Genomic DNA, 24,928 nt, shown 5'->3' on the forward strand with positions numbered 1-24,928 from the left:
TCCCCACCCCACCCCGGGCCTTATTGCTTAATTCTGAAGTCCCTTTTCAGAACCAAGCGTTCAACTTAGTTGACCATTCCAAGTAAGGTTTTGTCCTTGAAAACGTTATGCCTGTTTGTGTGATGTTGTCGTTTGTATGTGTATGTTTTGTATTGTTGAAAATATATATCATCTTACAACAAATTAAAAATGGAAATATGTTGTGCCTGAAATTGCTTTTAACTGTAATGTAAACATAGCACCGGTACATCTTGATACATCAGGGCATGTCTATTGCTTCTACATGGAACCATATCTTTGATGTAGCCCCACAGCCCCTCTGTTTGATGAAATCCACTTACGTGAGAGTTCTCAATCTATTTGTGAGTGAATTCTCAACCGTTTTGTGAGTGAATTCAAAAAGCACTCGGGTTGCTTTTATCCCTTTAAAAACATAATATCCCTTTTGAGTGAAGTCTATTGAGGTTAAGGAAAGATTGATATTGAAGAGTTCCTCAATCCCATTCAACACAGTTTGTTTGTGATCTACAAACAGAATGTGATCTACAAAGAGTCTGAACCGATTCAGGGTGTCAGCAACTGCTTCCATGTTTATTTTGTACCTCTTAAATTTCAGACCATGTCCAAGTGGGATTTGATTGAGTGGGGGCGATTTACTTGCAGAAACTTGGTTTAAATCCATAATGTGTCAGATAAATACCAATTTGCCTTTCAGGATGTTAAGTCAACGGGTGCTTGCAAAGCATCTCGGAGGTGTTTGAGAAGAAATATAGAATTTGTTTAATTTGCTTGATCGAAAAGTTATGCAAAAGCCATTATCACTGTATTACTTGTTGTCTCACATTCCTGTTACCTCTCTGTATGTGATAAATAGACGTATTGTGCATTACCAACTTCACGTTGATCAATCATCCCTATCTCTTTGATCATAATGTAAGACCCGTTTTGATTGAAAATATTCCTCAAGGTTCTTGCCCACGGACAAAATAATGAATAGCCCCTAGACCCTGTGATGATTGATGTACTGCATGACCGCGTTGTTTATAAAACGTTGTCAGAATGTAATTGAGGTGACCAGTACATCCGTTATTAGCCTGGCAAGTCTACACATAAAATACCTATTTCCCATCAAGTTTGTAGGTTGAACCAATTTTATTTAACCTTTATTTAACTAGGCAAGTCAGCTAAGAACAAATTCTTATTTACAATGATGGCCCACCCTGGACAAATTGTGCGCCGCCCTATGGGACTTCTAATCACAGCCGGTTGTGATGCAGCCTGGAATCGAACCAGGGTCTGTAGTGACGCCTCTAGCACTGAGATGCAGTGCCTTAGACTGCTGCACCCTCAGGAGCCCAAGTTATCAAGTTATGCATTTACTTTGGGCTAGTTCCTATAATTTCATTATCACAAAAATTATTATGGTAATGGATTGAAAAAATACAGCGTAGATAATGGCCAGAACAACCATATCCAAACAACCATACACATGCAGGTTAAACGTTGTTGACTGAACTATTGCACAATAATATTATAGTATTGATTTTATTTGTTTATAGTGTAGGTTTTGTTCGAGTCTCCGTTTCATGATATGACTTCTTCAGCCGTGTGTATTGCTACAACTCAGATTCCATATAACATCCTCTAATTCAAGGATAGTGGCAAAGTCACAAACTATTTTTAGTAACCTTTCTTCAGTTGTTGGATTGGTTTCTGTTAGTCTCTGAGCAGGTACCAGGAGAGAGCTGCCGGAGGGATGTCTGGGCATCCGGTACAGATGAAGACCTGACCCAGTAGTCGCCACCTGCAGAACCAGCAGGGGTTTTCAATTCAAGCTCTAGCGAGCCTGAAATTCACAACACTACAAACCTGATTTCAAGTTTCATTACAGATAGTGGTGAGTTAAAATTGGCTAAAGGTGCATTTGAAATGGTTAAAAAGCGTCTGATAATCTGGACCATGCAAGTAGAGGCAAAAGGACATTTTTATTCTAAAGTACTCTAAATATTATAAATGAGAGATGTATTATATATGCATTATTATAAACTGGGTGGTTCGAGCACTGAATTCTGATTGGCTGACAGCTGTGGTATATCAGACCGAATGCCACGGGTATGACAAAACCTTTATTTTTACTGCTCTAATTATGTTGGCAACCAGTTTATAATAGCAATAAGGCATATCTGGGGTTTGTGGTATATGGCCAATATACCACAGCTAAGGGCTGTATCCAGGTGTTTGGGTACCATGGTTTAAGGAATTAAATAAATACTTTGTTCACTTATTTATTTTGAGCCCCTCCACCTCCTCCTGCATCGGAGGTTGAAAGACCTAATTTGACAACTCATCAGAAACTTAACCTTAAACGTCAATGTCATTCCTGGTACTAAATGTACCTTTTGTTGAGGCTTGTCAGTCATAATCTTATGTTTAGTTTAAAGGTAATGAAGTCTTCCATGAATGTTGCTTCAGTTGTGTCCTTGCCTCTTTTGAACGTAACCTCTCAATAGTGGTAAATAGAGCCTCTCAATAGTGGTAAATAGAACCTCTCAATAGTAGTAAATAGAACCTCTCAATAGTGGTAAATGGAACCTCTCAACAGTGGTAAATAGAACCTCTCAATAGTGGTAAATAGAACCTCTCAACAGTGGTAAATAGAACCTCTCAATAGTGGTAAATAGAACCTCTCAACAGTGGTAAATAGAACCTCTCAATAGTGGCAAAAGTAACCTCTCAATGGTGGCAAATGGAACCTCTCAATAATGGTAAATAGAACCTTTCAATTGTGGTAAATAGAACCTCTTAATAGTGGTAAATAGAACCTCTCAATAGTGGTAAATAGAACCTCTCAATTGTGGTAAATAGAACCTCTCAAATATGGTAAATGGAACCTCTCAATTGTGGTAAATAGAACCTCTCAATTGTGGTAAATAGAACCTCTCAATTGTGGTAAACAGAACCTCTCAATTGTAGTAAATGGAACCTCTCAATAGTGGTAAATGGAACCTCTCAATAGTGGTAAATAGAACCTCTCAATAGTGGTAAATGAAACCTCTCAATAGTGGTAAATGGAACCTCTCAATTTTGGTAAATAGAACCTCTCAATTGTGGTAAATAGAATCTCTCAATTGTGGTAAATATAACCTCTCAGTAGTGGTAAACATAACCTCTCAATTGTGATAAATATAACCTCTCATTTGTGGTAAATATAACCTCTCAATAGTGGTAAATAGAACCTCTCAATAGTGGTAAACAGAACTTCTCAATAGTGGTAAATGAAACCTCTCAATTGTGATAAATTTCACCTATCAATTCTGGTAAATAGAACCTCTCAATTGTGGTAAATAGAACCTCTAAATAGTGGTAAATAGAACCTCCCAATTGTGGTAAATAGAACCTCTCAATAGTGGTAAATGGAACCTCTCAATAATGGTAAATAGAATCTCTCAATTGTCGTAAATAGAACCTCTCAATTGTGGTAAATATAACCTCTCAGTAGTGGTAAACAGAACCTCTCAATTGTGATAAATATAACCTCTCAATAGTGATAATACTACAATAAACCAGGTTCAATTGCTTTCTCTTATTATGCTGTGGAACATCATGTTCAAATCATCTCTATAATAGTCAATATATTTATTCTTAGAACCCTTTTTTTTTTGAATTTCTTAGAATCCCTCTAATGATATTCTACTCATAGGACATTTTTGAGTGGTTCTAATAAGTGACTTAAGGCAAAATAATAAAGTCAGCAAGTTTTCTCACTATTTTTGATTGAGTGTTTTGTTGTTGAAATAGATGACTGTGTATTGCCATATCATCTAAAGATGGTTGATGTTCTAGCACAGATGTTGTGTCCTCTCAAAATCCTGTTTATAGGTCCCAAGGTACATTTTAAAGGTTATTATGTAGAAGAATTGCATCTAAAATGCATGAGGTGCACTTCAACAGCATGACCAGTGCTGTTAAGTTCAAGGTTGCAGTCCATTAAGATGCATGGATTCTGTTTATTTTGATTGTGTACTCTTAAGGAATCAATAATGAATTAAAAATGAGGTTATGGTACACACGTGTTCATGTACATTTGATTATTGTCAGTTTGGAAATTTGAGTTAAAATGTTAGTTACATACTCAGATTTAAGTAGGTTTTGGCCAACACTCTGAGGAAATGTGAGTCAGAAAGTACTCCAAAAGTAACCATTACTGAAACTGCTTTTAAATTGTTAAGAGATGTTTCCCATGCTATCCCAAAGAACAGGAACCTTCTGACATCCCTGTAATGAAATGGCTTGGTTCATTGATTAAGGTCAAAGATTCTAACATTTTATAACATGATTTCCAACAGAAATATACAGTATGTACGTAAAAATTTTTTTTTTATTAAGATTACTTCTTGAACAATTTTTTATTATATATCAAAACACAATCCTTTCATAAAGTCTATGGGTTTATTATGAAAACATGATAATGTACATACAGTAACATGTTTTGGCATCGCCAGGGCGGGGATTTATTACCTACAACATTTGCTAATACTCTTTGGGCTAGTAGAGCTAGATTAAAGGGGCAATCTGCAATGTTTTATATGTAGTCCATTTTTGGACTTAAATATTAATAAAATGTACCCATTGATTCTTGAAGAATATAACTTAGAAATGCCTCATGACCTTAGTTCAACTGTTGTACCCCAAAAGATAAGCTTGTTTTACTCCAATGTTTGTAAAGAAGGTAAATGTAAACTCTATATAGCCTCAAAACATGGTTAAATGTATCATTTTGATATCAGGGATGGTCAGTTCTTGCATCCATAGCTATGTCTATGACAGTGGTACCATTTCTCCAGCCCATTCCCTCAGTATTTCACTGAAACAGAGGCAGGGATATGGCTTTGTTATTGTTTCAACTGCTGACTGCCCCTTTAAAGCTACTCCTGAACGTGATTACACTTCTAATGAAGAATGATGAATATTTGGTTTAATGAGTCTGCTTGACCTTCAAGTTTGTAACCTACAGTACTACCAACCTCCTACGATGTGTCCAACTGCTTGCCATCACATCAAGTGAAACATACAACAAAAATGCCTTCTAAAACTCTGAATGACTAATCTACTTGCTTCAGTCTGCTTATATGGACAGTATGCTAATAACATCCATATCACTCTCTCTATACCAGTGGATCTCAATCCTGGTCCTGGGGACCCAAAGGGGTGCACATTTTTGTTTTTGATGAGTTGATCATGTGAATCAGCTGTGTAGTGTTAGGGCAAAACAAAAATGTGCACCCCTTTGGGTCCCCAGGACCAGGATTGGGAACCAGTACTCTACACACCTAGCCAACTTCATGTGTTACTGATACGCAAAATCTAACAGAGTCTAGTAATTAATGAGGGACAAAATTGTACTTTGAAAGTCTCATTAGAGGCCATTGCCAAATCACTAAATCAAAGTTATGAAGTTTCCATAGCTACTGATGGTTTGAGTGATACTGAGACCTTGGTTTTCCAAATCAAGTCTTGCTTATCTCCTCCCAAAATCTCCAAGTTGAGGCATCTGCACCCAAAAAGCCATTGGCACTAATTACTTTCTGTTTTCCTGAAATCTTGTTCTCACCTGTTGCACAATTTAATTTGAGGCTTTAGTGCTGTGTCACTGTCAGCATTATTTAATAATGTTTGAAAGACATTGTGTCTTTGACGTGAGTTTGTATTAAATTAGGAACACTTCATGCTTTGGGGATTACTTTCTGATTTGGTGGGTAGTAGCTTGCATGGTAATGGAGTTGCCAGAAAGCCCCCAGAGTTCCCAGGAACTGTAACTCTAGCCTAGCGGTTAAGAGCGTTGGGCCAGTAACTGTAACTCTAGCCTAGCGGTTAAGAGCGTTGGGCCAGTAACTGTAACTCTAGCCTAGCGGTTAAGAGCGTTGGGCCAGTAACTGTAACTCTAGCCTAGCGGTTAAGAGCGTTGGGCCAGTAACTGTAACTCTAGCCTAGCGGTTAAGAGCGTTGGGCCAGTAACTGTAACTCTAGCCTAGCGGTTAAGAGCGTTGGGCCAGTAACTGTAACTCTAGCCTAGCGGTTAAGAGCGTTGGGCCAGTAACTGTAACTCTAGCCTAGCGGTTAAGAGCGTTGGGCCAGTAACTGGAAAATCGTTGGTTTGAATCCCGAGCCGACTAAGTGAAAAAGAGCTGTTGATGTGCCTTTGAGCAAACAGTTTAACCCTAATTTATCCACGGTAACCCGTCTAAATGACAATCGCCCCATAGCACTCACATCTGTAGCCATGAAATTATTTTAAAGGCTGGTCATGGTTCACATAACAGATCCACAGATGATGCAATCTCTATTGCACTCCACACTGCCTTCTCCCACCTGGAGAAGAGGAACAACTATTTGAGAATGCTGTTCATTAACTACAGCTCAGCGTTCAACACCATAGTGCTCATCAATAAGCTCAGGATCCTGGAACTGAACACCTCCCTCTGCAACTGGAACCCTGGACTTCCTGACGAGTCGCCCCCAGGTGGTGAGGGTATGCAACAATACATCATCCACGCTGACCATCAACACAGGGGCCACTCAGGGGTGCGTGCTTAGTCCCCTCCTATAGTCCGTGTTCACCCACGACTGCGTGGCCACGCACGACTCCAACACCATCATTAAGTTTGCAGATCACCGACGATGATGAGACCACCTATGTGTGGCAGTGTGGTGCCAGGACAACAACCTCTCCCTTAATGTCAGCAAGACAAAGGAGCTGGTCGTGGACTACAGGAAACGGAGGGCTGAGCACGCCCCCATCCACATCGACGGGGCTGTGGTGGAGAGGGTCAAGAGCTTCATGTTCATCTGTGTCCACAGGTGGTCTAGAGGAAGGCTCTAAAAACTGTCAAAGACTCCAGCCACCCAAGTAACATACTGTTCTCTCTGCTTTCGCTGCACCAGGTCTGGAACTGTCAGGACCCCAAGCAGCTTCTACCCCCAAGCCATAAGACTTCTAAATAGTTAACCAAATAGCTAACTGGACTATCTCCATTGACTCTCTTTGCACTAACTCTTTTGACTCATCTCATACACTAATGCTACTGTCTATTATCTACCATGTTGCCTAGTCACTTTATCCCTACAGTATATATGTACAGTTCTACCTCAATTACCTCGTACCCCTGCACACCAACTCAATACTTGTACCTTGTGTATATAGCCAAGTTATCTTTACTCATTGTGTATTTATTCCTTGTGTTATTATTTTTTATAAATTTTTCACCCTATGCATTGTTCGGAAGGGCCCATAAATAAGAATTTCACTGTTAGTCTATACCTGTTGTTTACAAAGCATGTGACAAATACAATTTGATTTGAAGTCGCTCTGGATAAGAGCATCTTCTAAATGACTAAAATGTAAATGTGAAATGTAACTGTTCTCACGTTCCACTTGAGCAATCACAAAAACGGCTAAACTCAATTAATATGCAATTACAATACAATTAGAATGCAATTACTATGCAATTACAAATAAATTACATTGCAATTACTATGCAATTACAATACAATACAATGCAATTACTATGCAATTACAATACAATACAATGCAATTACTATGCAATTTCAATGCAATTACTATGCAATTACAAAAAAAATACTATAAAATGACTATGCAATTACAATAACATTACTATCCAACTATGATATTACTGTAAAAAAGTGTTACTACTCACTTATAAGAGAAACTTGCAGGGTAACAGGGTAGAAGCATACAGTGGTTGCAATGCATTGGTTGATTGTTTCTTCCACTAAAATCCATTTGAGTTTTCTTCAGGATGTGTGGTGGTTAATTAATCACAAGAGGTTTGCGTGCATGCACTGCCGATCCTCACCCCTCGCTGAACTGTGCATGCACTGCCGATCCTCACCCCTCGCTGAACTGTGCATGCACTGCCGATCCTCACCCCTCGCTGAACTGTGCATGCACTGCCGATCCTCACCCCTCGCTGAACTGTGCATGCACTGCCGATCCTCACCCCTCGCTGAACTGTGCATGCACTGCCGATCCTCACCCCTCGCTGAACTGTGCATGCACTGCCGATCCTCACCCCTCGCTGAACTGTGTATGCACTGCCGATCCTCACCCCTCGCTGAACTGTGCATGCACTGCCGATCCTCACCCCTCGCTGAACTGTGCATGCACTGCCGATCCTCACCCCTCGCTGAACTGTGCATGCACTGCCGATCCTCACCCCTCGCTGAACTGCATACCTGCAACCTGTGGGTGGAGGGTGAGTGAATTGTGGTGTTGTTATTTATTTGCAGAGTACTGTCATTAGCAAATGTGTTTGTCATAAGTTGGGTGCAATAGGTAGAATTTTTGCTTACGCAGTGCTCATAACAACTTTCACTCACAGGCAGCCTCAAATGGTTTGATAGATTGGCCCCAAAGCCTTCCATAAATTGTAGAACACAGCGACAGGCCCATTGCAGTACATCAATGTCAAATAGATCAATAAATCCATGAATTGAATGTCATGCTATTTTTCTTTATGAGAAAATAGTATCATAAACTGTAGTACTGGATTTAACTAACAAGTAGGCTAAGTGACAAGTAGGTGACTGAGTAAGGCAAGGAGTCCACTGGTGTGCTCATAAATTCATGACTTTCCAACCCACTCATATTCAGAGGATTACTCTTTTATTTAGATTTAAATATACAAATATTTTGAATATTCATTATGATTAAAGGTCTGTATGTCCATGCTTTTCAGTGACCATTTTACATTGTAATAGTGATAAGCCACTGGTACTCAATATCTACAGGTAGTTTACAGAATGGCATGGCAAATGTTGTTGCCAAGAAAACAATAGTATGTGACCAACTGAACTAAAGCATAGGCCATTAGACTGTGTTAGTACACTGAACTAAAACATATGCTATTAGACTGTATTAGTCCACTGAACTAAGGCATAGGTTATTAGACTGTATTAGTCCACTGAACTAAAACATATGCTATTAGACTGTATTAGTCCACTGAACTAAAGCATAGGTTATTAGACTGTATTAGTCCACTGAACTAAGGCATAGGCTATTAGACTGTATTAGTCCACTGAACTAAAGCATAGGTTATTAGACTGTATTAGTACACTGAACTAAAGCATAGGTTATTAGACTGTATTAGTCCACTGAACTAAAACATAGGCTACTAGACTGTGTTAGTACACTGAACTAAAGCATAGGTTATTAGACTGTATTAGTACACTGAACTAAAGCATAGGTTATTAGACTGTGTTAGTACACTGAACTAAATCCTAGGCTACTAGACTGTGTTAGTACACTGAACTAAAGCATAGGTTATTAGACTGTGTTAGTACACTGAACTAAAGCATAGGTTATTAGACTGTGTTAGTCCACTGAACAAAAGCACAGGCTATTAGACTGTGCCAGTACACTGAACTAAAACATAGGTTATTAGACTGTGTTAGTACACTGAACTAAAGCATAGGTTATTAGACTGTATTAGTACACTGAACTAAAGCATAGGTTATTAGACTGTATTAGTCCACTGAACTAAAACATAGGCTACTAGACTGTGTTAGTACACTGAACTAAAGCATAGGTTATTAGACTGTATTAGTACACTGAACTAAAGCATAGGTTATTAGACTGTGTTAGTACACTGAACTAAATCCTAGGCTACTAGACTGTGTTAGTACACTGAACTAAAGCATAGGTTATTAGACTGTATTAGTCCACTGAACTAAAACATAGGCTACTAGACTGTGTTAGTACACTGAACTAAAGCATAGGTTATTAGACTGTATTAGTACACTGAACTAAAGCATAGGTTATTAGACTGTGTTAGTACACTGAACTAAATCCTAGGCTACTAGACTGTGTTAGTACACTGAACTAAAGCATAGGTTATTAGACTGTGTTAGTACACTGAACTAAAGCATAGGTTATTAGACTGTGTTAGTCCACTGAACAAAAGCACAGGCTATTAGACTGTGCCAGTACACTGAACTAAAACATAGGTTATTAGACTGTGTTAGTACACTGAACTAAAGCATAGGTTATTAGACTGTGTTAGTACACAACTAAAGCATAGGTTATTAGACTGTGTTAGTCCACTGAACTAAAGCATAGGTTATTAGACTGTGTTAGTACACTGAACTAAAGCATAGGTTATTAGACTGTGTTAGTCCCCTGAACAAAAGCACAGGCTATTAGACTGTGCTAGTACACTGAACTAAAGCATAGGCTATTAAACTCATCACTCAAGTGTGGTTCACTGAACAACCAATGCATGAATCCCTCAATGAAATATGCATGATGGCATACTTAGACCTTGCAGACTATACAGAAATATCAATGTCACTGTTAATCAGTTCTAATGTTCAGCTAGGTGAAGTTTGTTATTCAAATGAATCTAGAGCAACAGAAAATGACATGTGTATGTCCACACCCATATTGATCTCTAATTCAGTGCCTTCAGTGCCACATTCAGAATAGACAATTGGTCTACCTGGTTGTTAATGTGTGTTGAATTAGATTTTAATTGTCTCATCTATGGATAATAAAAATAAACAAATCTAAATCTCAGCAGAACTCTTGTTTGCATAGACCTTTGATTAATTGTTTGTAAATGTAAATATATGGTGGACTTTGGCCATTCCAAAAAAATGTACTCATTTTCACTAGATGGCAGCAGTTACACGTTTTAGTTTACTGTGTCGCTGTCCAATGTACTTGACGCAGTTAATAGAAAATAGCTGGACTAACCATAATACTTTTCATTTTGGCAGTGATCTTTTTTTTGTAGTAATGACCACGTGAAAAGCCAAACACAAATGGTGATCTAGCCTATTTGAACATTTGAAACTGGATTCGTTTTCTTCCATTAGTTACCTGTCCAGGAAAATGCCACGTTTTTGCTCCCAGTACAGCAATCCGGGTAGTGTAGGCTAACCTAATAAAAAAAATCGTATAGGATTCTATTGGAAAAATCCCGAATCCTATAGGATTTTTTTGACTAGAGTACTTTATAATCGAATAGATCCAAGTAAACATCCGCCTTGTAAAGGGAATCCCAGCTTCAGTCATCCACACCTGAAACAAAAGTCCATTAATGAAATATAGTGATGTCTATGTATGTCTTTGTAGGTTACCTAACCAAATGGAGGGAACATAACATTGGTGATAGTGAGAGAGTGATGATATTATGTAGTGTTACATTAACTGTGTATAAAGCAGCAGTGTTTACACTACTTACATACTGGGCAAACGTTAAACCATCAACACCTAGGCTACACACAACAATCATTTGCATATGAATTTGATCGGATGTGTAACGGGTGTATCTAGTGAATTTTGTTTTATTCTTAGAGTTCGTATAAAGCAGAGACGTACAAAATATCAATATAAAAACATGTCATTTTTGTTGGTCACGGTGTCGCCACTTGGTCTAGTGACTAGTCGATATTACGACGCTAACATGCGTTTCACTGGTTTGTATGCATTTGCACCTGTGTTGGTGCTTCCTCAGAATGGTAGGCTACCAGTCTCAAAGTTGCCGTGAAGGCACTCAGATTGATTTACAATTCCCCTGCATCATATATGATGGTTGAGTCCAACTCCTTCCGTTGGATACAGGCACCCTCTATTCGTTCCTCTCTTGCAATCTCCTAGTTGCCTACGCATTCTGTCTTTATACTTGCATCCAGGAAACCTATTTGGGTCTCATCTCTACAATCTCGTATCTCTGCAGTAGCCTTTCTTGATGATATGAGAGCTAATATAGGCGAATCCCTGCACCATAGGCGTCACATCTTCTTGCCAAAGCTGGATCTCTATGCATTTTTGTGATCGTTGAACAAAACCCAAGAAACCGGTGGCTGCGTGGAATAACAACGAACATGACTGCGATGGGGAAATTTAAGCATACCCTGCTTATTTTTGCAGGTCTGATTACCGCAGCTAACGGTAAGTTACTCCATATGTGGAGTTTGCTCTCCATAGATGTGACTCTGTCATAAATCTTGTTCGATGTGTTTAACGCAAACATCAATGATAACCTGACGTTTAATAGTTTGAGAAAAACTTGCATATGGGGAATTTATCCAGAAGCAAAACGTTTCACAATTACGGTGACTAAACGCCTGATTAATAATTGTGGTTTATTGAGTATTTTGATGGTAGTCCATGGTTAAATTACAATTTAGGCTTAATTTCAGTTTATACGTAAGCTTATGACTGAAACCTGACGGTCGGTCTCATTCCTGCTTTTCCGAGCGAGACTGGCATGCCGTTGCACAAGTGGCTCATCAATAGCGCCTTTATAGGTTTTACATTTTATTTTGCCCAGGCTGACCGGTGTCTTTGTGCCCCTCAATGGTTTTAAGTGTTTTAAAAAGCCACATTTGAGTGAAAGAAACAATGATGGTGGCATACTCTTGTGTCACCTTGGCCTCCACAGAGGTTTCATGATTAGGCTATCATTTTCATTACCATTAATATTCCTCTAGCCTAATTATACATGATTCGTTATCAGCCTGTTATTTATTGTTTCTTCATCATGGATTGTAAATCGTTGCCATACACTTGTGCAAATAATTCCCCCTGTAATATTATTGCAGTGGTTTCCTTATTCTCATATACGTTTCACTGCCATTATTGGAATAATAATGTAGGCCTATTTGAAATGTGTGTACTTCTTATTTGAGACTATTTTGGTTCCTATATATGAGTTATTTTTTGATCACATCTGTAGGTTTTGTGTAATTTAGTTGAAATACTGTCTCTATCTTTAATGGTAAACCACAGAGGTACAGTGATGGGCAATTCATGAATATTTGTAATGGTTAAGAATATATTGCTAGTAATGAAAACACATAGACGACTTGGCAAATAGGCTATCATCATTGACTTTTTCTCAATAATACCTCTTAAAATGACAGTTTCAATCACGTACATGTAATTGAAGGGGATAACCAGTTCAGGGGCCACTGTTGAATATTGAATATATTAGAAGCATCTGTAGTCATAGCTAGCTGGCTGCTACGCATTTCTGAACCAGATGATGTGCATTCCGATCTTGGTCTGACAATTGGCAGTGATGATAATGACATGCCTCAGTTTCAAATTCGTAGGCTATTTGAGATGCTACAATCTATACTAACATCCAACGTTTATCCATGAAAAAAAACTCTGGAACACATGTTGACTCTGCATAGGTTGTTGTACAATAACATCTGAATATTGGTGATTCAACATTGTTTCACTTGTGTCATCAAAACTAGACTTTTACCATAACACCAGGTAACATAGCAACCTCAGCAGCATATGACTATATGACTGTTTGTATTGCTGTCTGTAAGTGACAATTGTTTTGTAGCAGCCTAACCACAGAGCTTGTACATTCTCTCAATGTTAGTCTCTCAATGTTAGTCTCATGTAGTAAGGCCATGGAATCACCCTGGAGTTGCACATGCGGGCTACATGTTTCTAAATTGAGGAGTGTCTGAATCTCTAAACACAACACCCTCGGCACGCTTACAGGTCATAGGCCTGCCTCCTGACATAGGGTGAACCCCTGACTTCTACCTTCAATTCATATTTTGACTTACAATTGATAGTGAAGTGCAGTGTCATCACCACTCCCACCCACACCCACCCACTCCTGCAGCCATATTAGGCAAGATCACATGCTTGTTCTGATGCATTTGGATTCTAGGTCTTTCTATAAACCAGGGTACCAGTGAGGATTTCCTACACTGGACAACTTGTTACAGCTGTTGATAAGCCATCCATAATAATCAGCCATTTTTTTGTATGTCATTACATTAAGATATAAGGGCAACATAGCTACGGTATATTCAATGATATTCACGATTTGATTTAAAACCTACGTTTAACCCTTTCTCATGGTTGGTGTCTTGACGGATTTGTCCAAAATCGTGTGACATAAACCATAACTTTTCTGTCCTTGCATTTATGGCAGTGTAAATTGCCCTTTTATCATACATGAATCATTAATCAGTTCAATTAGACATAGAATTTTAACCCTGTAAGAATCATGGATCTAGCTGTCTGACAGTTTTTTGTACAGAGATTTCAGAAATGCAGTGTAACTACTTAACATTTTGTGTCTCCTTATGTTATGGGATGGAAACAGTTTTCATAGGCACAAATCCCCAAAATGTATGCCATTTCAAAATCCTAAATCGATACTGTCATTAATGTGGTTCTTCAATAATTATGCATAATAATTGTTGGATGCACATTTGGTGTCCAGCTGATTAGTTACGCTGTGATATTTTCACACTTCATCATCTGATCCAGGAAGGAATTTTCCAAATAACAATCAGGTGACGAACAGCTGTTGTGATAGTGCATGCGACGCAACAACAGCACAAGTGCTGGAATCCACGGTTGTGGTTGTGCCTGTGCCTGGATCCACATTGGATCTAATCATTGATGTTGATCATCTGTTGGTTTCTGCGTGATTTACAGCAGGGTCTCGTTAGATTTAACAGAAAAAAAACATCAAGGTAATGAGTTCATGTTTTCATAGTATGTTTTTGTACCTTGGATTAACACCAAGGCTACTGTGTTCAATTGTGTAGGAAAGACTTTTGCACCACACCCAAAGCTATTCCTATTCATTATTCTGGATAAAATGACAACAAATTACATTGCCTTGTGGGGCTTATTCACAACATTATCTGGTAATGAAATAACATGACACATACATTTTGTTTTTCATGTTAGACCTGCAATTTTAAACAATACAAGGGCATAGCCGCGGGAAGTAGGGGTGCTGAGAGTGCTGCAGCCCCCCCCCCCCAAAAAAAAAGTTTTTGAAGAAAAATAAATCCACAAAAGTAGTTCACTGGGACTTTATATAGATGTCTTCAGCGCTGGGACTTTACTAGTGCTGTATTAGCGGACCGATATAGATGTCTTCAGCGCTGGGACTTTACTAGTCCTGTATTAGCGGACCGATATAGATGTCTTCAGCGCTGGGACTTTACTAGTCCTGTATTAGCGGACCGATATAGATGTCTTCAGCGCTGGGACTTTACTAGTGCTGTATTAGCGGACCGATATAGATGTCTTCAGCGCTGGGACTTTACTAGTCCTGTATTAGCGGACCGATATAGATGTCGTCAGCGCTGGGACTTTACTAGTCCTGTATTAGTGGACCGATATAGATGTCTTCTGCACTGGGACATTACTAGTGCTGTATTAGCGGACCGATATAGCCATCTGTAGTGCAATTTTTAAAAATCTGTAGACCGTTCTCCTGCTCCCTTATAATTATCTGTGATTTCATTTTTTATCAGGTTTAGTGAGAGATGTTTACAGTTTTTCGTTTGTTTCCTGCTGATTCAATTGAAGGGTGTTGCGCGACTCTGTTGCAGTAAATCCACGTGTGGTTATTATTAGGATGACAACATCTAATGCTGGCTTCAACTTGGCTTTCCATACAAATCCTTCCATTAAAAAAGGAACCTGGTTTTTGCTCACTTTCTCATTATAAAAACAGTGATGGTGAGATTCAAATAGTGAGATTAATGCTGCCGCTATTCATAGCTTTATTATGTGTGCCTGCGTCAGCCACATGGGGTACAGAAAAATCTCCATGCATCCAATCTATTTAGTCACGATGTCCACATTATTGTTACATATTGTAGAATGTAATATTCATTTGAATATCAATGCACTGGCCAAACAAACAAAAACTGTGTGTGTGTGTGTGTGTGTGTGGGGGGGGGGGGGTCTATATTAGGCTCTATATGTACGATTATTTACATTTTATAATTGTATAAAATTGAGGTCCTTGAAAATTACAATGAAGTCCTTTAAGAAACCTCTGAAGTCCTGAATTTGACTTGTCAATGTCTGTATGAACCCTGCTTAAAGGATGTTCTTGCATAGGTGGAATTATGGGCCAGTTTGCATGTATTCACTTTTATTTCTCTCACACATTGGCCCCATTATTTATAAAAAGACCCATATCTGGTCGAACTTTGACCGACTCTCACAATACTTGATCAAATGATCTCATAATCACACCAATTCTTCTATATATAATTTAATTAATCATTTGTCTGAACTCACCCCTCACATGCTAACTTCCTGATATATATCTATTTTTTGATGCAACAATCGTCATAGTAAAGGGAGGATTTGGTACTTTGTATTCATCATCTCTCCATGTTGGTCATTTGATGTAGTGCAGCTGGCATTTCCATAGAAATAGAGGACTTAGCCCAAATGGTTTGTTTATACTCATCGTAAGAATCTAGTTTGAAATGGCACAGTGACAAAGGTTAACTATTTAATTTGGGTTCAGTAAGACTGTGATGGCCTCCTCTTACAGTAGGCTAAAATCCTTAGCCCCGGGATGCTGTTAAAGGACGAGTTTAGGAGTTGCCGACAAGGCAGTCGCCATTTTAGATTTTTCATTCTTTCACCTTCGTTACAGTGTTGGTACTCATTTATCCAGACTGATAGAGCATATGAAGCTTCTACTTTCTGCACAGAGGGCCTAGTGTGCATGAACCATACGTCAAACACTTGTTTTTCGACTCCCATAATATTTTTTGGGGAAGTGACACGGTTTCCAGGGGAATTAGCGATGCTGCAGGCATTTTCAATGGTTCCCAGGCTTGTGAAAGAACCATTAGTTTTGTCACAGCTGTGCCATCAGAGATAATGACAATGACTGCTGCTATGCCTTGTTGAAAGGCATGTGGGGACTTTGGACGGACAAGGACTAATTCATCTTGTTTTATCAGGCAGGATGTTACAGATTATTTGAAGAAAACGCATCATACACATTTCCGACCTATATCATTGCAATACCATGAATATGTTTATGGTAAACAAATGCATGTTTATTAACTTCTCCATATGATAGAAAGTAAGCTCCTTGATTCACTGAAATTCTAGACTCAACTGTTTGCCTTATTTTGTAGGCTACAATGCACAGATGGAGACCCTATGATGGGGGCAGAGATGTGTTGGCAACTTTAGAGGGCTACAAAAATCAATTTGTTGCAATTATTTTCCAATATATGTGCAACGACCTTCTATTAAAAAGGTGAAATGACTGTAAAAACGTATTTACAGTGAGGCTGTAACACAAGCAGGGTGGTAACTTAATTTGCCAACATAACTTGTGCTTGATTGTCCAATGCAGATACATGGTGACAATCAGATGACATTGGGTCGTTACCAAACTACAAGACATTGTGAATCCGTGAGACCATAAGCCTTGCATGCAAATGTGACAGTCTAGACCTTGAGAGAGTGCAGTCATAGCAAGGCACTTGTTGATTTGTGAAACAGCCTAATGAAGCAGAAGTAGTACCATGATTAGAAATGTAGCGTCAGTCCTTTACCTCATTTCTACTTCTGGAATGTGTCAACTGGATATTTTCCTGTGGCTATAGTCCTTTTGAACATGACTCTTAAAAATAATCTTGGTTGGACATTGTCCGGATAGTTTTGAACAGCTGACCTATACAGAACTAAAATATAAACGCAACATGTAAAATGTTCAATATCCCCCAAATCTTATTTCTCTCAAATTCTGTGCACAAATTTGGTTTTGCACACTCTTGGCATTCTCTCAAGCAGCTTCATGAGGTACACATGGAATGCATTTCAAATAACAGGTGTGCCTTGCACAGGTAAATTTGTGGATTTTTTTTCCTTAATGCGTTTGAGCCAATAGTTGTGTTGTGACAAGGTAGGGGTGGTTTACAGAAGATAACCCTATTTGGTAAAAGACCAAGAACAGCTCAAATATGCAAAGAGAAACGACAGTCCATCATTACTTTAAAACATGAAGGTCAGTCAACCCAGAACTTTTCAAGAATTTTGAAAGTTTCTTCAAATGCAGTCACAAAAACCATCAAGCGCTATGATGAAACTCGCTCTCATGAGGACCGCCACAGGAAGGAAGACCCAGAGTTACCTCTGCTACAGAGGATAAATTCATTAGAGTTACAAGCCTCAGAAATTACAGCCCAAATAATTGCTTCACAGAGTTCAAGTAACAGACACATCTCAACATCAACTGTTCAGAGGAGACTGCGTGAATCAGGCCTTCACGGTTGAATTGCTGCAAAGAAACCACTACTAAAGGACACCAATAACAAGAAAAGACTTGCTTGGGCCAAGAAACACAAGCAATGGACATTAGACCAGTTTAAATCTGTCCTCTGAAAATGTTGGTTCCAACCTCCGTGTCTTTGTGAGATGCAGAGTAGGTGAACGGATGACCTCCGCATGTGTGGTTCCCACTGTGAAGCATGGAGGAAGAGGTGTGATGGTGCTTTGCTGGTGACACTGTCAGTGATTTATTAAGAATTCAAGGCACACTTAACCAGCATGGCTACCACAGCATTCTGCAGCGATACGCCATCCCATCTAATTTGCGCTTAGTGGGACTATCATTTGTTTTTCAACAGGACTATGACCCAAAACACACCTCCAGGCTGTGTAAGGGCTATTTGACCAAGAAGTAGAGTGATGGATTGTTGCATCAGATGACCTGGCCTCCACAATCACCCGACTACAACCCAATTTAGATGGTTTGGGATGATTTGGACCGCAGAGTGAACGAAAAGAATCCAACAAGTGCTCAGCATATGTGGGAACTCCTTCAAGACTGTTGGAAAAGCATTCCAGGTGAAGCTGGTTGAGAGAATGCCAAGAAAGTGCAAAACTGTCATTTAGGCAAAGGGTGGCAACTTTGAAGAATGTAAAATATAAAATACATTTTGATTTGTATAACACTTTTTTGCTTATTACATGATTCCATATCTATTATTTCATAGTTTTGATGTCTTCACTATTATTATACAATGTAGAAAATTGTAGAAATAAAGAAAAACCCTTGAATGAGTAGGTGTGTCCAAACTTTTGACTGGTACTGTACATTTTTTCTTTATCCAGAGTGACATACTGTCACGGTTGTCTTAGAACGGGACCAAGGCGCAGCGTGTGTAGAGTTCCACATCTTTATTCCAAAGTGAAACTTAGCAAAACACAATATATCAATAAACGAACAACGAAACGTGACTACGTGGTGCACATGCACAAACACAAAACAATATCCCACAAACACAGGTGGGAAAAATAGCTACTTAAATATGATCCCCAATTAGAGGCAATGATTACCAGCTGCCTCTAATAGGGAACCATACCAAAAGACCAACATAGAAATTGTAAACTAGAACACCCCCTAGTCACGCCCTGACCTACTACACCATAGAGAAACAAGGGCTCGCTATGGTCAGGGCGGGACACATACGCTCTGTAATTTCCTGGTTTCTAAAATTCTAATGGTTCGCTTAATTTCAGTTTATGTGACAAAACAACCAAGTATTGTGTTGAGAATCATTGTACCATCTAAACCTCTGTGAAATAAATTTTCAATAACTAAAAATATTGTATTTTCAGCTGTTTGAAGTTGGTGTACAAAAGATGCAAAAACAAAACTTTAGAATGGGAAGCATAGAAATAGTGCACATAGAACATATCTACTGCTTCTTAGACTTGTTTTCAATGAGAATGAAAGATCTATAACCCACATTTCTATGTGAATTTGGTCAGGTCACCCAGAAAGTAAAATATTGCACTTAGTGCCTTGTTCAAGGGCTCTGGAATTCAAACCTTTCAGTTACTGACCCAACACTCTTAACTGCTTGGCTACATGCTGACATGTCTGCCATGCAGCTTGTGTATCAGTTTAATTTTGCTCACATCAGCATTAACACTCATGAACGTCCATTGAATCTTTTACCTCTTGCTATTTTGTATTTGTATTTATTCTACTAAGGCACTCTTCAAGACAGACTTAACCAAACTTACTATAAAACAAAGAAGGCTATACATGTAGTTTATTGCTGGTGCTTTTTACACGTATACTAAATACTTTGAGTTTTGTCAGTGATTTTGGAAGATACACATAGAACACATACATTGTTTTACGGAGAAAAACATTTGAATGAATAGAAATATCTACAATTCTTAGAAGAGGCAAGAAGCATAGCATTCCACGCCATTTTACTCTAAATTGTGTAATCACTCAAATAGAATCCTATTTATAGGTATACACTTTCCATTGAAAAACATTGATTAGACAGATGGATGCAAAGTTGAGAGCCAAAAACATACATTTTTTAGCAGACAGCTGGCTCTATGTGACAGCAGAATCTTTTATTTGGAGTTTGTGACAGCCACCCCATCTCCTATACAAAGTAATGGAGAGTTTTGTGACTTCAAAAATAGTTCCCTGTCTAGTTATTGCCCTTGGTTGGGCATTAGGTTGGAGGCCCACGCATTTAAAAGACCCCTCTCATACATATATAACCAATAAGGCCATTTGCATTTAAAAGAGTCCAGAGTCAGCAGATATCGTGAAATGAACATGTGAAATGTAAAAAAAAACACGTTTTCTTGTGATCATGTGATCTTATGTGAAGTTAATGTGATAACGTGACAACATGTAAAGCAAAATGTGATAACATGAAACTACACATGTGAAAACGTGATCACATGAAACTACATATGTGAAAACGTGATCACATGTGAAGTGTTCCAAAAACACACTTTCACATGATTTCACGTGAAATTTCATGTGAAATCATGTGATTTTCCACATGTGAAATGATGTGGTTTTTCTGTACAGGTTATGGAGACTGGGGGCAGAATAGAAAAAAGTGTACATGGTTTGGAATTCAGAAAATATGCATTTTAATTAAGTGACTGTTTGGCACAGTTTAGGGATGATATTGTCATTTTGAAGTGGTTTCCTACCATTCGGGATGTACGGTATATGATAATTGGAATGGTTCAGAGGAGAAATTTGAGGCATTTAAAATGACTCTGTCAATCATTTCTACAGACTCCATTGTGTAGTGTACTTTACATTGCCATATGAGTGAAGTGCTTTGCAGTGGATGTGTGGTGGAGGAATGCTACTGTTGCATTCATATAGCATTCATATTTAATAGGCTTTAAATGGATTGTGGTTTCTGAAATAACCACTGGGAATTGTGAAATGTCCCATGGTCAAAGTCATCTCATTGGTTGAAATTGAGGTGCTTTAACGACAAGGCTCCAAAACTTCGCTAACACACTTAAGGCATACAGGTAATATGCATGATGATGCAGTCATCATACATTCTAAAAATGGTCAGCATTCAAAAGTTTCAACATTGCCACATGGAAATGAACATAGGACTGGGAGAATTTAGTGGTTGTTGTCTTCTGGTGAGTTAAGAAACAGTTTTAGCAATACACTCTTAGAAAGAAAGGCTGTTCCCATAGGATAACCCTTTGAAGAACCCTTTTTGGTTTCAGGTAGAACCATTTTTGTTCCACGTAGAACCCTATTGGGTTCCATGTAGAACCCTTTCTACAGAGGGTTCTACCTGGAACCAAAAATAGTTCTACTTGGAACCAAAAAGGGTTCTCCTAGGGGACAGCTGAAGAACCCTTTTGGAAACCTTTTTTTTAAGAGAGAAGGTTTACTGTGGATAGATGCAAAACCATTCCTGACAGGGAGATGCAGGCTAGGCCTACTCAATACATTTTATGGGTGTCACTCAGGCTATTTATGGTGAACCATTTATAACTATGGATAACTATGGACATGTTCAAAGGTTTACGAGTACTCGACGGGAAGTCTCATTGGTTGAGGTAGATGCCATAGTTCTGTAAGAATATTGTGATGATATTTCAGTTGCTTCATTTCTCCTTTGGTCTATTTTGAGATTCAGTGTATGGTTAACCCAGGGCGGTGAAGCTCAGGGTGCATACTAAGCACAAGAACAGTGAATTCTCATGTGACCTTGCTGGTGTGTCCACACAGCTGTTCAGGGGAGTACTTCATGTATAAATCAGTACAAAGTCGGGCCTACTCCAAAATTCAGAGAAATGTGATGTATCAGAATACCTTTATTTGCCAAGTATATTTAAACATACCCGGAATCTGACTTAATGACAGGTCCTTCCAGCAATAGACAATGTACAGACAGAATACAGACACAAAGTCAACATAGTCAACATACAGAATATACGTACACTATAAGTACATTAAACATAAAACATTAAACTCCGGAGTAAATATAGGTGTAGGCCTACAGTATAGTTAGGAAAAAGACAAACTGTATTCTAGTTCTTTAGCCTTTAGAGTCCTCCTAACTAGTCAGATATGAAGAGGTTCTCTTGACCTCTCTTTTAGAGTCCTCCTAACTAGTCAGATATGAAGAGGTTCTCCTGACCTCTCCTTTAGAGTCCTCCTAACTAGTCAGATATGAAGAGGTTCTCCTGACCTCTCCTTTAGAGTCCTCCTAACTAGTCAGATATGAAGAGGTTCTCTTGACCTCTCTTTTGGAGTCCTTCTAACTAGTCAGATATGAAGAGGTTCTCTTGACCTCTCTTTTGGAGTCCTTCTAACTAGTCAGATATGAAGAGGTTCTCCTGACCTCTCCTTTAGAGTCCTCCTAACTAGTCAGATATGAAGAGGTTCTCTTGACCTCTCCTTTAGAGTCCTCCTAACTAGTCAGATATGAAGAGGTTCTCCTGACCTCTCCTTTAGAGTCCTTCTAACTAGTCAGATATGAAGAGGTTCTCCTGACCTCTCCTTTAGAGTCCTCCTAACTAGTCAGATATGAGAAGTCTGCGTTTCCTATTTAGGCAGTGTGCTAGTACTTCTTGCGTGACGTCAGAATTTGAGAAAGGAAATGAGGTTGAGAAACAAGTGTGATGAATCCAGACTCATTTCTGATAGCTATTAATAGCTATTACACAGTACTTGCTAATCTCTTGTGCTTTGAACAGTTGATTCAATTTTACAACCTGCCTGGAACACTGTTAGAATCAGATTAGACACATTAGAGTATTTTTTGTTGTTGCAGAATAGCGGTTTTGTCAGTAATGTCATGGATATAAGCAACTGTATTAGTGAGTAGTCAGGAAAATCAAAGTTGGTCACTTTCAGTAGCATATTGGCTAATATCAGCACTAAACATCAAACATTTAATAAGCAACATATGTAGAGATCCTCCTCCTCACAAGTTGCGGGCCTTTCCAAAAATACAGCATAACAACACATATGCATGAAATTGTAGTTTTTAACTGAAAATGTGATCATCTCACCCATTCTGATTGCACTGCAGAAAATAGCTCAGCGTCCTGAAATCATTTATTTGGTAAAATGGGAAGAGAACGCTGCAGACATCTGATTTGAATGGAGGAAGTAATTGAGCTAAATTTAGAGTCCATTAAAAACTCATGCACTTAACAGCTTTAGCTGTTCTGCAATAGTGACAGAATCATAATCTGACATCACACCCACACAACATTCTGGTGACTAAATCTTAATCAGTCTCATCAAGAAGTTTTCACTTCAAGACTGAACTAGAGAGAGATGTGAGAAGCAACAGATGAGGCCCTGAATGGTGCTCTGGATACTGTACATTTACATCAATGTGTTTACTCCTGCTGCATCCCTTAATTGCAATTTTAGCCATCAGCATTGTACTCATTGTACCATGTGTTGGGCTTACCTGTGTACGCAAATAGAAATGGATAATTGAATTAGCTGTGAATGGAACTTTAGATCATTGTCTCTATATGAAAGAGCATAGATCTACTGCAACACTTGGTTGTCAACTGTTAATCTCGCTCTCTCTCTCTCTTTCTCTCTCTCCAAAATCTATCAAAGAGTAAGAGTCATCACACGTGATAAAAATGGTGGTGCTTCTGGACAATTCCTTGACACCTTCAATAGAGAACTGAGGACAACCGGAGTGTTTCACAATCGAATAGAATAGGGATTGTTAGTGCTATGTTGTCCATGCAGGCAGCACAGATGTATTGACAGTAATTGGAGCCAGAGATCTGAGGGTATGAGAATCGCAAAAAGAAAAGCTTCAGGAGAGGCTTACGTAACACTTCAAGAAAATGCCAGCAACCTAATCAAAATTCTCTAAAGGGCAGAAATATTGCCAAAAATAGGAGTTGCCAGCTGCTTGGTATTTGACATTTACCTTTTGAAGGTGGATTTTACTAGCCTCGCAAGCCGCTGATCTTGCGAGCTTACATGAATGTTCGCCGCAGCGAACATTCATGTAAGCTCACAGGATCAGCAGCTTGCAAGGCTAGGATTTTACTGGACTATTGCAACTTTCTCCTCAAAACTTTTTAGGGAGTGTTTCAAATATTCTACTACCCTCTTAAAATATTGTACTCCATGAACATGCTTTCTTGTGTAAGTACTTAAGAAATATGCAGTCAAATGACCTAGTGGCCTCGTAGGTGGAATGTTTATAATTTCATAATTGATCAACTTAATTTTAAATAATCCACAGAAAATCTGGTGTTTCTATATCAAACGGTTCTGTTATATTTCAGTCCTCTGTGATGTATATAAAGTGTAATATTGGGACGCAAACTCAAGATGTAATACATTTCAGCTCTATATCTGACATGGTACAGGTGTCTTCTTTTTTTAAGCCCATAACCATGTGTGTGAGGTGTATACTTTTGTTTCAAAGTGGATTTGTTTAAAACTACCAAGAAACACTGTGTGACCCTGATTTAGCCCACTGCGGTGAGGTTAAAAGAGGAAAAAGTTGGCCCATTTCCTGGGGCCAGTTCAGAAAGCTTTACTCTTACCCAATGAGAGTACGATCCTGGAACTGGAATGTATTGAAACAGTGATGAATGCCCAGATTTCGCTTGATTTTCTGTTGTCTATTTCTCACAGTAAAAACGTGGATAAGGACACCCACCTATTGGCATGTTTGCAGTTAGAAATGGAAAAAGAAAATCCACCTCAATCTGGCCCACATCCATCATTGGAACAATCCAACCATGGCCACACTTCAATGACTAAGAACCTGAGCCTGGTTT

General features: G+C 38.8%; 1 protein-coding gene across 1 annotated transcript in view; it reads left to right on the forward strand.

Moving 5' to 3' along the window:
* The first annotated feature begins 11,636 nt into the window (after positions 1–11,636).
* LOC106589815 (CUB and sushi domain-containing protein 1) overlaps positions 11,637–24,928 on the forward strand; it is a 517,802-nt gene continuing 504,510 nt past the window's right edge. Inside the window, exon 1 of the mRNA XM_014180185.2 lies at positions 11,637–11,971. Coding sequence (XP_014035660.2) covers positions 11,905–11,971 — 67 coding nt within the window. The 5' untranslated portion in view covers positions 11,637–11,904. The remainder of the gene's footprint in view (positions 11,972–24,928) is intronic.

This window comes from Salmo salar, chromosome ssa28, assembly GCF_905237065.1.
Source record: "Salmo salar chromosome ssa28, Ssal_v3.1, whole genome shotgun sequence".
NCBI classification, from domain to species: domain Eukaryota; kingdom Metazoa; phylum Chordata; class Actinopteri; order Salmoniformes; family Salmonidae; genus Salmo; species Salmo salar.